The 14,962-nt window shown below is 40.1% G+C and overlaps 1 protein-coding gene across 9 annotated transcripts in view; it reads left to right on the top strand.

Moving 5' to 3' along the window:
- FHOD3 (formin homology 2 domain containing 3) overlaps positions 1–14,962 on the top strand; it is a 387,784-nt gene that overhangs the window by 317,094 nt on the left and 55,728 nt on the right. For 8 of the 9 annotated variants that reach the window (XM_027643906.1, XM_027643905.1, XM_027643904.1 and 5 more), the window contains 3 exons: positions 490–807; positions 4,564–5,453; positions 12,125–12,283. In XM_027643906.1, the coding sequence (XP_027499707.1) occupies positions 490–807; positions 4,564–5,453; positions 12,125–12,283 (1,367 nt within the window). The remainder of the gene's footprint in view (positions 1–489; positions 808–4,563; positions 5,454–12,124; positions 12,284–14,962) is intronic. The other variant, XM_027643903.1, reaches the window with a different exon arrangement.

Here is a 14,962-nt window from a genome sequence, read left to right as displayed (position 1 = left end):
GTGTTATTAAAACTAATATTTATATTTTTTTTGTTGAAGTGTTCCTCATCAGGTGAAAAAAGAATTCTTCCAGAACCCACAGAAAATTCAATCAAAATCCACAGTCTACCTCCTTTTTGTTTTTCAAAAGATCTTTTCTGGCTCTGTCTAGGCACTGAGTTGTCAATCTCATGCTCAGGTGGGATGCCCATTTTCTACTGGTTTGTTCAAATCCTTGTGTAAGTCCAACACTGCAGCTGTGGAAGTATGTATAAAAATAGTGGGCTGGCTCCAGACAGCAAGTGAGGGGGTTTGCCAGGCCACTTTCACGAGCAATGCTGTCGTCACACAACATTCATCAGTCAGGTGCTACCAATGCTGTGGACTTGCTTTTTATTTTCTTTCCATAAGGCACTTGTACAACTCTCACGTCACTCTCACTTAGAGGGGTGAGCCTGAGACAACTCTGTTGTTAAGTGAATCTCTTTCTCCCATTGTTCTCTCCGCCAGTGAGTGCCAGTGAACCTGAACCAGAGACAGAGACAGAACCAGAACCAGAACCAGAACCAGAGCAGGAGGCTGAGGCTGAGGCCAAGCAGGGAACGGAGACATCCAAGGAAATAGAGGCTACAGAGGTGGGACCAGAGAGTGAGGTGGAGCAAGGACCAGAGAGAGAGCCAGAAGAAAGTGCAATACTCAGTGAAAAAGAGAGGCAGAATGAGGAAGTGAATGAAAAAGACAACTGCTCTGCATCCAGTATATCCTCAGCAAGCAGCACTTTAGAGAGGGAAGAGAGAGAGGAGAAGTTAACCAGTGACAATGAAACTGGTAAAGTGAAACTTTTTCAATAATGAAGGGTTTCTGGTGGAAAAAAATGTTAAATTAGCAGCTCTGATCTTGTGTTAATTACCTAATAAACCTTTGCACCTATATAAGACTTTCTTCACCATGGCCAAGTCTTGTCTACTCTCTGCTTGGACATCCACAGACTTTATTGGGGTTTCTGTGTTTGAGGGACAATAGGGCCTTGATGAAATTAAGTTTCCCTAAATTTGAGACTATTTTCTTATCCTAAGATTAATATATTAACTATTGAATCACCATTGCAGCAACTTGCATCTCCAGCTCCTATAGAATTTAGTTGGATTTTCAACACATAAATCAATGAAACAAGGGGCTGTGCTAACATGATTTGTTGTGAGAGGCCAAATACCTTTTCTTATCCTTTTAGTGGAAGAGGAAGAGCAGTGAGGGCTGGGGTGTTTGCTCCTTTCCTTGAGTTCTTCTGTCATGGTTAGGCTTCAAATAGCTGAGAGAGATACACAGGAGCTGCTGAAGATAAGTCTGGGCTGTGGCCATCTTTTGCTCATGTGGAGGAGGCACGTAAAATATACCTTGTCTGTAAAAGACTAGTTCTGTTGTGATGAAGGATTCTGGTCAGATACACCATCAGATGCCTCTAAAGGCACAGCCTAGAAAACACCTTAAGAACCAATTTTCTGCCCAGAGAGATAATGATAACCAGAGTTTGTCATGCAGCCCAGGCAGGGAGGGAATAAAAGGCAGGTTTTGAATTTTTTTATCACTCTTTTCCTTTTTTAATAGGGAAGTAAAGGAATGTAATGTAAGTAGGATATTTGGTTCCCAAGTTTTCCTCAGACTCAACAATGGAGGGCCTTGTCCTAAGTTCTCTAAATTCTTGATAAGAAAACAAGATGTGCTTCAAAGTGTGAAATAGTCTTGATCTTTCCTGAAAGAAGAGGGATAATTCTGAATCACAAGGCATGCCTCACAGAGATAAACTGTCAGATTGAACTGTTCATGTTTAAACTTGTCACTTTTATTTCGGGGAAGCATTCATGAATTTTGTCCTCAGTTTAATACCTAATTTCTTTTCAACTAGGACCAATATAAAGTTAATTAATTATACTAATTTACAATTAGTAAATTGTACTCATAAAAGATGCAGGTGGGTATATCAGTAGGAAAGGCAGGGGAGGTATGAAAGATGAAGGATGTTGTTACACTGTGGTGTAGTCCAAGATAGTCCAAGTGCAAATAAGGGAGAACGGGTGGCAGGTTTTTTCTCCTCATTTTATCTGTTACCAACCTCTTACCTCAATTTAAAGTTCTTATGGACTTTTTGTTAAAAGCTAAGAAATTTACTCTGTTATTCAAAAATAAAGATCTTGAAATTGACCTAGACTACCAGTAGACCAAATACTTATTCTGTAGTGCTATGCAGGAGGTCTCATGTAGTGAATTGTTTGCTCTCTAGTAGATGAGGAGATTTGGAAAGCAAATGAGAGCACTTTCTCCAGCAGTTCTGACATTCCCAACAAGCAGTTTGCCGTTTATGAGGTGGCTCATTGGTTCTGCCCAGATGCATTAAGGACGAAGGAATAAAGCCATTGGTGCAGGCTCCTCCTTCATTAGCTATCTTGACGAATTTGGCTTCCAAGAGGCCTTGTTTCTCCAATGGTATTTCAAAGTTTTACCTGTGGAGAGGAGAGCAGAAGAAGCCACCAAGGTAGCAAGAGTCTTCACAGCAGTGATCACTGATCAGCTAGGACAGATGGAGTTGGACTTGGGAAACCCAAATTAGAGATTGTGTCTGGGGGAATTTTGATGAGGAGTTTTGCAAAGAGATTAAATCTTGGAGGATCCCACCTAGCGATGTGGGATTTGTAGAGAGGATCTTTGGGGCAATCATGAACATCTTTGAAGGAAAGGCTGGGACTAGGAGCAAATCTTCTGTGAGGGCACAGATGGGTAGAATCTGTGGTGTGGGGAAGGAGTTGTCTAGTCATGTTGTCTAGTGAAACTACCTCAGAGACAAACCTAAGAGACTACCTCAGGTGACAAGTATTGATAAGAAGGCAATCCCATGGATAAAGTCCGAAGAAAAATGAGCAGGTAATGGAAGTAGTCAAGCCACCTGCAGGAAAGTAGGTTGTATCCGTTGTTGAAAAAAGTCTTTCTTTTGTCTGAGGTTAAACCTCTGAACTCATTTTAAAATGTTGTTTAGAGGTTGATCTGAATAGAGGTGAGAGTCATTGCTGTCCATACTTTTTGTGCTGTGAGGCCCTACACTTTAACATAGTGTTACTTTTAAGGGAGATGGGGGTAGGGGAGAGTTGTGCGGCCCTGGATGTAGATCTCACCAAGAGGACACCTTCTCAGAGCGCAGGATGTAGATGTTGTGGTAAGAAAGCCACTCCGTTGACAAAAGAAGCTGTAAAAGATGCTTTAAACACTAAAGTATTGAAAAAGGTGGGAGCATACGTGGAGAAACAAAGATAAAATGGAAGTTTAAGAAAAAGGGTAACTGACAGATATAAAGGAAAATCTTTAAGCACAAGGACCCAAAAGGAAGGCAGGCTAGCAATCAAACTTAAATGATAAAAATTAAAGAAACAGTGTTTATGAAAAATGTATTAATAAAATGTGTAAAGACTATGGGGAACAGAAGGAATTCCATACTAGAAATACAGTAAGTGTGAAGAATTATTTTTGTTCATGTTTAATCACTTCAACTGATGCTCATTGGAAAATGAAGCACCATAATTTTTAGACACATTATCCACATTGGTTAGCAGTATTATATTCAGGGAAATGTAGTCACAGAGACGCTTACATCATATATTTTTACAGTTTGACCACTATAATTTGTTATTTATGGTGCTGTCTCAAACATGGTATTTTGCATATTATTGGTGAGAAAAGCCGTAGTCAGAAAGATGAAGCTTTATTACAGTGACATGTTAAATGATTGTGATGTGGGAAGGCCATTAGTCTTTCAACACCATTCTATAACAGGGAGGGTAACAGTGGCTAATTCAAAAATATTATATGAAAGTTCTCATATTATAAAGAACTTTGAAAATCTTGCTCGTGCTTATATTCACTAAGTTACCCTGACAGCTGTACCCTGGGTATGCAGCCTACTTTGCAATTCCAATATTCTGTGTTGCAAAGATGGCCCAGGTACCCAGGAACCTCAGCCAGGGGGTCTGAGGACCAGCCAGGTCTGAAAGCTGTCCTCCCCTAGCCAGCAGGGTGGGAGGAGAAGTAAGCAGCTGCATGTCGACCTTAATATCAGGCAGGGAAGATCTCTTTCATCTGGAAATTTTCCTGGGGTGGTTCTAGTTTATGACCAGGTGAAGAGTACGATGATAACCTATTTTGTGTCGTTGTCATGATATTTAAGCCCCATTCTAGAATACTAAATGTAATGAGAATTTATGCAATGTGTAAAATGAGCTGGGGTGTTAAGTACAAAGTGAAACCTGATAGATTTCAGGGGAAACCTGAACATTCACATCCTGAGTTATAGAGTCCCTTGTGAGCTACACATTATTCTCTACTCCCATTCCTTTTTTGAGAATTGCTTCCAACCCCTCAAGATCAAGCCATATATCAGCACAGTCACTTATTTCAAAATTTTCTTAGTAACTTCTTGCCCAGTTTCAGACTAATTGTACATCTGTCCTCCAAGTTATTTTTTTTGGTGGGTTGAAGTGTGTTCTTGGTGCTCTGACTTCTTTCCCTTGACTCTTCCCATCTTTGTGTGTGTGATTGCAGGTCCATGGTCACAGACCATTCAGGATGCTGGTGTGAATGAGCAGTGCAGCAACATCCTCAACAGCAAGCGGTTTATGTTGGACATGCTGTATGCGCATAACAAAAAGCCCAAGGATGAAGAGGAGAAGGAGCTGGAGGCGAAGGAGGAAAAGAAGGAGACGGAGGAAAGTGAGGAGTCACTTACTAGCCTAGCCAGTAGGATCTCTATTCTTCAGGCCACCAAGCAGGCCAAAGATGAAAGTGTTAAAAAGATGGAGATCGGAAATCTGGAAAACCAAGGCAGTGTGAAAGCCTTTGCAGAAAAGTTTAGCAGTGGTGAGCTGGCTAAGGGGACAGCCGGGCCTGAAGATGAAATCAGTGAACAGGTCCCCGAGAAAACACCAGCACAGCCAAAGAAGGAATCTGATTACATCTGGGATCAGCTCATGGCTAATCCTAGAGAACTTAAAATCAAAGACATGGATTTTACAGACTTGGGGGAGGAGGATGATGTAGATGTGTTGGACATGGATATGGGTCCTGGGGACTCCCTTGTTCCCCCTCCTCCACCTCCACCTTCTTTTCTGGGTTTGCCTCCTCCACCACCTCCCCCCTTGTTTGGATGTCCACCTCCACCTCCACCCTCTGCTAATTTATTGGCTCCTCCTCCACTCTTCAGCACTCCTCAGGGTTTAGGGTCACCCCAGGTTTCTAGGGGTCAGCCAGCATTTATAAAGAAGAAGAAAACCATCCGTCTGTTTTGGAATGAGGTACGACCATTTGAGTGGCAGTGTAAAAACAACAAACGCTGCAGAGAATTCCTGTGGTCGAAACTGGAACCCATTAAGGTGGACACTTCCAAACTGGAGCATCTCTTTGAGTCTAAATCCAAGGAACTGCCTGTCACAAAGGTACAGCTTGTATTCAGTTTGCTATTATTCTGCTATTGTATTGGTATTCATTCTGACTTAGATCTAGATGATTTATGTTGTTTATATAAAAAGAGTGGAAATTACTGAATGTGTTTCTAGGTTGGCCTATGACGGAAGATATTCCATGACCTGATGTTAGGAGATGAGCCTAGGGTGGTGTACGTTCCAAGCTGCCCTCCCATTTCAGATCTACCAGTTGTGGGATATCATTTCAGGAGGCAAATACCAAGAAATTTTACATTACCTTGTCCGTAGCTGATTGCCAAACTAGGTATTGGACTCTGAAATATTTTGTTACATTCATATGAAGGTCACAGCATGGTGACTCATAACTGTGTATTTGGCAGTTCTTTACTTGGTAATATTTTCCTAATCATTATGTGGAAAGGTTAGAGTATCAAACTGGATCTTCTGCGTAGAGTCTACACGTGTGCTTTGTTCTGAAGGATTGAATTATCAGCTGGACCAAGTTTACAGCTAAACTCTGCCGGGGTGTTGGGGTTTTGTTTTATACTAGTGAACAGGCCTATTTTAAATCCTTAATTTATGCAATGTGGCAATTTTAGGATAGAAGCTGGCACAGGAAATACCTCTCTAGCTAGGATTCCCTCTTCCTCAGTATTTTATACAATAAATTCACAAAGGCTGGTGATATGACTGTTTAACATTAGAATCAACAACAAAAGGAAGCTTTTTATAGTTACATTTGGTAGGAATTTGAAGTAGCATTAAAAAGGTTATTAGCTTCAACATTTGTTTTTCATGGCTACATAAAGTCTTTTTCTTCTAAGCAGAATAATCGGTATCAGGGAAACAATGTTTTTTTCTGGTTAAGATGCTAGTAAGAAATGTCTGTCTCTCTTAAAATAAATAAATTGCTTGTGTGTTTTCCCTGTGTGCCTATGTGTTTTATAGTGACATAAAAAACAGTCAGCACCTTGAATATTTTACTTCTCTTTAGCTAGAGAAAGTTGTTATATCTGTTATGTATCATAGATGTTATTGTTTACTCTTAATCTGGAGAGTCTGGATATGTCACAGTAAAAGTTCTCAGATCACTTGTCTGTATTATTAACTCAAAATTTTCAGTACTCATTCTTGATCTTCTTGATCAAGTGGAAACATTGTAATTTCAACAATCAAGCCCCTAAGTACCTAGCAAACAACAGGTACAGAAAGAGATGGCTCATGTAGATCCTGCCATCACTGTTCTTAGTTGAACTTTTTTGTGACACAGATGCATGTAGATCTGAAACATATGATGTAGCAGCCTTAAAAACACATTCAGCTGATGGTTCATTTAGCCAATGCTGAGATTAATTTCTCTCTCTAATTCCCTTTCTGCTGAGGAAGGAATGCTGGTGACGTCTTGGCATGCTGCTCCTCATCTCTCTCCCCGTAAATACAAATCTGCCACAGATGGTTCATAGATGGAAGGAATGAGAGCATTTTCTTAGATCCATAAAACATTTAATTCCTTGAATTGAATGTGGAATGATGACATATTTGCCATTTCCAAAATTTAGCTTTGTGCTAAATGCCAGTATTGTAATGGATCGCTCTGGCTGATTCTTAATCTTTTATTCTCACACAAAATTTTGATAAAATGTCAAATTGTTGGAATTATGACTTGTTTACTTTTCCAGTCACTCATTGTGCGCGTTCCCAAACTACCCTTGGCCATTTTCCCTCCCTCACACTTGCTTCTCAAACCTGCCTGATGCTTTGGCACAGCTTTTGGCTCCTGGCTGGAAGATGAGTGAGCAGGTTTCTTTGAAATTAGTACAAGTCTGAGGAATGATTTAGATGACTGCTTTCCTCCTGGAGACTAATAACTGCTCTCTGCATGAGACATTGTACTTCTGGCACTCTTTCCACCCTGTCCCATAACACAGACATAGAACTCTCATTGTCTCTGTAGAGAAGACAATGGGGACCGAGGAGTCCTGTAGTAGAAGTCTACGCACACTTCTGAAACTCCTGCCTGGTTTTGGTGAACACCAGAAAATCTTACAGAGTAGGAGTTGGTCCTCAGATCAAGTGAGAATAGGAATAATTAAGCAGACCTCTGAATCCGTAAAAGACTTGAGGTTTGGTACGAAGATTACACTCAAATTAGGATAGCTCTCGCTTTTTCCAGACTGCTTGGTTTATTTCCAGGGATTACATTCCCCGTTGTGTCTAGTTTCTCCTGTCCAATGGCTGCAATCCAAAACAGGTTTATTCTATAATATCGTAAAGTCTGACTCACAGCTCAGTTGGTTCAGCTGAAAAAAAGAATGTAGAGCAACAAATCAAAAGTCAGATCTCCAGATTTCATAACAAGAGATGGAAGTAGGTGCATGGAAAAGGAACAGTCCAGAAGGATGAGAAGAAAGGCAAAGTCAGGGTGTGTAAGGGGGGGCTTAGCTCTTTCTTGAACATATGCTCTTTCATACAGCTGTAACCAATTTTACTCCAGTTTCTAATCCTTCACTGTGATTTCCACAACACACAGCTATAAACAGCTACTTCCTGGCTCATGAGAAGTTTTTCATTAAACACAACAGACTGTAATAAAATAAAGTGGATTTTAAATTGTAGGATATAATACAGGATTTGGGGGGTTGGGGCTGGGAGGGGAGATTCTTGCTTTTAGGAAAACTTATGCCACACTGGGCAACTCGCACATTGATTATAGTTAGTGGAGCACCTTTAGTTGCGGAATGTTTATTTTCTAGAATAGAGGATCATGAGATTATATTTTTTAATAGAAAGAGAGTGATCAACTAGCCCCTCCAAGCCACTCTAGTATTTCCTTTCTTCTCAGTCCACCAACCACACAGATATTTTGACAAAGTACTTCAAAGTGTTTACTCTTCTGTGAACAGAAATGAAAACATGCAGACACCTGAATCAGATGTTTGTTGTTCAGCCCTTCTGTCATTCACTTGGTTCTGCATGAAAGTATTATTTTGCTGATTCATGTATACCCTGTGGGATATAGTTATGCATGTGCCACAGACATAAAAACTTGAAAGGGTGAAAAATTAAGTAATTTGTTTTCATGTACACATGTACGCATACTTAGACATATTCCTTTTGAAAGGATTTGTTGTAATTTGAATGAATGCCAAGACAAGTCATAAATGTGGACCAGAAATTTCTGAAAAAAATTACATGCATGTATCATGGAAAAAGTCAGTCAGCTGAACGATTCCATTTAAAATCTCCTGAACTAAATCCTTGCTAATTGAGATAGAAATAAAAAAAAAAAAAAATCTCACTAGTAAGAGATCACTGAAATTTTCTGTGCTACTGATGCAGACTTCTGCAAGTTTAAAGGCAGGAGATATTTATGACTTGATGTTCATATATAATCATTTATTTATATTACCACTTGAAAAGTTATTTAAATTTTTCTGCTTCCTATATTAATAAAAGCAAAGAGGCATGTTTTAGACTATGTGCTCATCAGACTGCAGATCACCTTCTGTGGGATGTAACAGTTTTTAAATCTATCTGGACTGCCCAGTCTTCAACAGAAGCAAGAGAGTCTGACCAGTTAGGTCTTGTGAATATCTAATTTGACTGTAATAGTTAATACATTGCAGAAATGTTTGTTTCCCACACGTTATCTCGCCAGTTTTGTATTTTATAATTACTTTTGCATTTGCATTGAATAATATAGTATTCAGAAGTTCAGGGGTTATGTTTCATACTGACACATTAAAATATAAAATCAAATGCACTAGTTCACTGTTCTCTCAAGCATTTGAAGTAATTCTCTGTTAATGAATTTATAAAGCTCAGATTTAATTCACCTATTATTGTAATGAAAATTAATACTTGTAGCTTATTTTAACAGTCAGACACTTACACATGTGCAATTTCATTGCAGACAAAAAGCAATTCTTTTCCTAGTGGTCAGGTAGTAAAGTTCATAGCAGTAAAATCTTTCTCTTTTCTTCAATCTTTTATTTATTTGGAAAGGATTTCTTTGGAACTCAGCCATCGTCCCCAGAATGGGTTTAAAAAAACTCTTCTGCCCCTGTTTTTGGAAAGGGTTACTTACCCCAAAATTTTATATCCCATGTGCAGTTGTAGCTATGGAAAATACCTACATGCATACATCCCCTGTACAGCTCCTCTGTCTGTCATAAGTCTTTGCTAAGGAGCAAGCGCACTGTTCCAATCGCCATCATCCCAGTGGTCAGTCGTGTATCCCCCAAATGAATATGTCTCTCTTGTCAAACTTTGGAGCCTAAAAACAGAGCTGCAGATTTGAGGCTTACTTACCCATACCACTTGTGGGAAGCCTAAATTTAACTCCTTTCCCCAGGCCTTTTCCCTTCTGCGTAAATTCTTTGGAGCTGTGTAATTCTGTGGAGTAAAGGACAAGGTAAAAATTGGTGGTTTAAAAAAGGCTTAGTGCAATACAAACTCAAGAGGAAGCAGTCTCTCGTGAACCCTGTTTGTTTTTAATGTGGTCTTGGCCACTAACTGTGGTCCTGAAAATGTTATTAATGGCTCAGGAAGGAAAAAAACTACTGCTTTAAAGGAGAAACTGCATTTCACATCCTTCAGGTAGCTCCCCAAGAAAAAGAGGAGTCTCTTACTCAAAGGAAGAAAAGTACAGGAAGGCATCAGGGATACTTCTAAGGTGTTAAGAAGAGAGCAGTTCTGACAGAACTGACATAGAAACATTGAAAACAAATGTTATCTCTACTCTCCTAAAATTTATCCTTTTTACTGCAAAATTGTTATTTCTTTTTAGGTTTAGAAAAACCGAACTTTCTTATTACTTTCACAGATCATACACATGTGGTAGTCCCCAGCTCCTGTAAACTGCAGTTACCTTCAGTCCCATCTGCTCACAGAAGTTACATCATACCATGTTAATTGTTCTGGTACGATGAAAGGTCTGTGATGCCACACAGGTGCTAAACAGTCTGCAGGGACTGGTGGGTAAACCTCTCCCCGTGCAAGCAAGGAACTGAGCTATGCCATAAAAAGGTATCTTTGTAATGATACAGCTGCATTCCCCATTATGGGCTGACCCACAGCTGGAGGTACTTTGATGAAATCATTTACTAGCTTATTTCTTTCAATTCAGAAACAGCACATAGGCCTAGCAGTAGGGTGGTTTTTGTCTCAGTGGCTGTGGTGCAGACTCAAGAAAGCAAGAACAAAGCTTCGTGGTCTAAAAAGCAATCCTGAGCAGTAAGAATCTCATCCTGGACTTTCCCCAAATCCATGGATGGTTCCCCCTTCTGAAAAGTTGTATGGGCTGCCACACTGCAGCCTGGAAGGAGGAATTGCTTAGTCTCTTTGCCCCATTGAGGTGCATCTATGGCTGCTGCTGCTGGAACTACAGACCACAGCTAGGTAACAGTGTCGGCAGGGAGGTCACAGTCCCATCTCTGCAGCCTGCACTGCAGGTTTGTATATAGCAAAGCATCTCTGCAGCTTGCACTGCAGGTTTATGTATAGCAAAGCATCTCTGCACTTGCTTGCATCAGTGTGCAGGACTTCTCCCTACATTCCTCTGCTTGACAGCACTCCCCAGCCCATCTCAGATAGGGTGAAGGAGAAAGAACCAGAGAAAACATGTTTTCAAAGTTGACATATGTGGAGAGGGAGGAAAAATCCCTGAATATGAGGAGCACAGTTCTCTCATCTTTCAACTGCATACAACATATGTAGTTACCAAGGAGACACCTTCTAGCATGGGATAATGACAGAAAGAGAGGCATGCTGAAACGTAAAAGCAAAGACCACATTCAGCACTACATTATACTGTATATAAATGGTTGGTGAGTCACCTTGCATAGTTGGTTCACATTTTGCCAATATAAGGATGGGGAGAAAGAGGAAGAAATTCCTTGGGTCTACTCTAGAATGGAATTTAAAGCATGTGTTGCTAGTTCTTTGTGATTTCGTTATTATTTATGCTGGAGAGTGTAGGATCCAAAGATATGTTTAGTTCCAATTAAAACTTAGGAAAAAACAGAAGGGTTGAAATTGTCCTGCACCTGTGAAGGACTTGATGGACATATCATCAGCACCAAGGTAGAATAACTTTCCCCTGGCAGCCAGAGGACAGAGAACCATACCAGTGCCTCAAGGAAGGCCCCTATGGCTCCTTTGCCAGTGTCCAAGGTGGATTCATAACACAGGAGAGTGCTGGCAGGCAGGTAAGAACTACCCTGTCTGTTTCCCAGCCAGCCACACACATGAGAGAGGGCCAGCAGCCAGCCCAGGCTGATGCATCCAACAGGGAATTGAGCCCCGGAGCCCACCAGCTGCCTAGCTGCTGCCCCACCAGCCCTGTGCTGACCAGTCCTGCTGTATAGCAGAGCTCTTGACTGGCAGAGACAGCTTCAGGTGTTTTTCAGACCAGCTCATGCCCCAAACTGCCGTTGTTGGCACTCCAGTGTCTTAGGCTATCTCTGCTTTGAATGGCAGATCTCTGGTTGAATCCTGGCAACTCGTGTTGATACCAGTAAGGATGCAGTAGAAGAACTCAGCTTGTTTTGATGACTACAGATCAATTAGATTTACATTCAGTATCAGCTTCCTTGAGTAGGGGAAGTCATTAGTGAAAGGAGTGACTTTTTCTTTATAAAGCAGGTCAGAGGAGTAATACTCTTGTTCTCTTTTTTACCAAGAAAACTGCTGCAGATGGGAAGCGACAGGAGATCATTGTATTGGACTCAAAACGAAGCAATGCTATTAATATTGGCTTGACTGTGTTGCCCCCTCCTCGCACTATCAAGACTGCTATTTTGAACTTTGATGAATATGCCTTAAACAAGGAAGGAATAGAGGTAAGAAAGAATAGTTGATGTCTTCAAGTCTGCATTTTCAATAATTCTCTTTTTTTTCTCTCCATGTTGCACATGGTGCAAGATAGACTTGTCATGGAAGAGGGAAAAGAGGATATATTATGTCATGTCTGAGTATTGAAATTTGTCAGATCTATGTTGTGGGCTCAGAAGCATGTAGTATCCACCTGAGGTTGGGCATACTCCATAAATGTCGATTATCTGCTTTGTTTGTATCTAAGTTTGAGTAGCAATGCTACTAATTCCTGTCGAGATTTTCAGAGCATTATCTCAAGCTAGAACTGAAATACTGTGAAGCAGAAAGAACAGGCAGTGAGTTACTAGGGCTGATGCAACTCGTACAGAATTTAATAAATTTCATGCCCAGCTAGCTGTTGGAGTCATTGTAGATTGTATATCTCATTGAAAACAAATACAGTGACTAGTTCTGCTCAAAATAGCATTTCTGTGTTCTTGTTGTTTGAAGAAAAGCAGTTGGTATAAAGATTACAGATGATGTAATTTTTACCATTACATTTTTGACTTTGCAGATATTCTTACCAAAATCCAAGATGAGCTCTGTTTATTATTTTTTTATCAAAACATTTTTCTTCTATGAAGTGTAAAAGAAACCTGCTGCTCCCCTGTTTGTTTTTTTTTCATTATAGTTGTATTCATTTCAAATTTTATTTTTTCTTTTCAATAAGCCTATATCATCTAGTAAGAGTAATCTGCACAACTACTGATCTCAACCAGTGGCTGAGCTGCAGAGATCATATATTGATTCACAGTCACCTTTTAGAGGTTTGGCACCATGTTTCATGATTTCTACCTTTCCACCTTCACTGTGCTGACTACATAAGAAAATGAAAAAAGCTTGCTGGAATGGCAATGAAGTTACCAACAGTTACATGCGAAAGAAATACCTAAGTCAAAATATTGTTCTAGCTAGAAGGCAAGGTCTTATTTATCCTTACTTGAATATAGTTTCTTCCCAAAGCTATTTTACATATTTACTATAATAATACTTTACTTGTATTATGAAGGTGACAGATCAGTCTGAAAAGGTAATTTTTCGTGACTCAGCCCATGTACCCACCACTGCAGTCAGGAGTACTAAGCTTTACAGTGTTGAAGAAGTACCACTCCAGCCAAGTCCAGCTCACATACCACCACTTAGATCTCAGTGCTGTAGGCAAGGTTTCCATACGAAGTCCAACATAAAATGCCTGATAAGAAAGGACGCATCTTCATTAACACCCATATACTGTCTCCTTTGAATTGTGTCCTTCTCTAGCTTGCTTAGCAGCATTTCAGATGCTCTGCACAGCCCACCCTTTCCACTGCCAACATTTGTCACTGGGCTCTCCATCTGCCAACCACCTGTGGTGTCCACAGTTGTGAGTGCCTTGTACCACCACACCCTCCTTTGGGTGGCCTTCCCATTAGCTGCCAGGAACCCATAATTTCATTTAAAATATATATATGCAGGCAGCTTTCAAAATGAAGAATTCAAGAAACCAAGAAATGATACCCTGTTAGTTAGTATACTTTCCCAGTGCTAAAGAAAATGGGAGTTCTGAAGTCTATGTCCACAGCTTGATGATAAGAATGTGAGTAATCCTAATGTGATCATTCTGGTATTTGAAATCAAAAGAAAGGACAAGTGGAGCAGAGCCCAGGTACATTGCACTTTCAGAGATGAAGCCTTCATTGGCTGGGAATGATGATGTTCGTGCAGAAAAGAACTTTTTTTCCTCAATATTCCATATTTATTCACTTATCAGGTGAAACCCTACATTGAATTCAGTCTCCTTTTCTCAGTCTCCAAGTTATCATTTTTTCTTATAGTACATAGTTAGAGTCAGACAGATGTTTATAGTGATATAGGGCTCGATTAAGCTATGCAAAATTGGACAGGAGGCACACAGGTCGATACAGAAATATATTGTTGTGAGTCCCACTGTTTTTGGCAGAGCCCTGCCTCAGTTTTCCATGCTGCCCCTTTGGTCTACAGTGTAGACAAACTTAGTTTCCTGTTTCTCTTTTCTGCATCTGTCCATTCACTGGCTTTAGCCTTTGGGTTAGTTTAGAGGGGAGAGATTTTTAGAAAATTTTCTGGTTCATATCTGTGGTTCCTAAATATTGGGAAATAATTGGTAGCGATGATAATGAATCAGTAATGATGTAAGAATCAGCTTCAGTTATTAAAAAAAAACCCCACAGATAATAAAACATATTATTAGCTATATAATGTAATTGATAGCTTATCTATGGGTAGAATGAGGCAGGAGTCGTATGCAAACAAGTTCTGCAATTGGCCTAATTTAAAAATTGTATCACAGTGGATACTCAAAAGCATTTCTGAATAGTTAATTGTCTAAAGAGATGTCACATCTAGTAAGCAGAAGAGAGAGATGTAAAGAAAGCAGGAAAAGAGATGTAATGTGTGCAGTGACGACCTAACATTCACTGCTAAAATTTCAGAGAAACTATAATTTAGGATCCTCTTCAGCTTTTATCAGAGCCAACACAGAGCAGAGCACCAATAGCATAAAAAGTCACCTGAGCCATCCTTTGCCTTGGCTGTGAGCTCTGTGCTATATCCTTCACTGAGGAGCATCGTCACTGTGATGCTAGTATGCATGTGTGTGTGGCTGTAGTTCTGCACCTTGCTGGATC

The sequence above is a fragment of the Corapipo altera genome, unplaced genomic scaffold (genome assembly GCF_003945725.1).
Source record: "Corapipo altera isolate COAL_440 unplaced genomic scaffold, ASM394572v1 24b, whole genome shotgun sequence".
NCBI classification, from domain to species: Eukaryota; Metazoa; Chordata; class Aves; order Passeriformes; family Pipridae; genus Corapipo; species Corapipo altera.
Note: the sequence above shows the minus strand (reverse complement) of the source record. Positions and strands in the feature narration are given on the sequence as shown.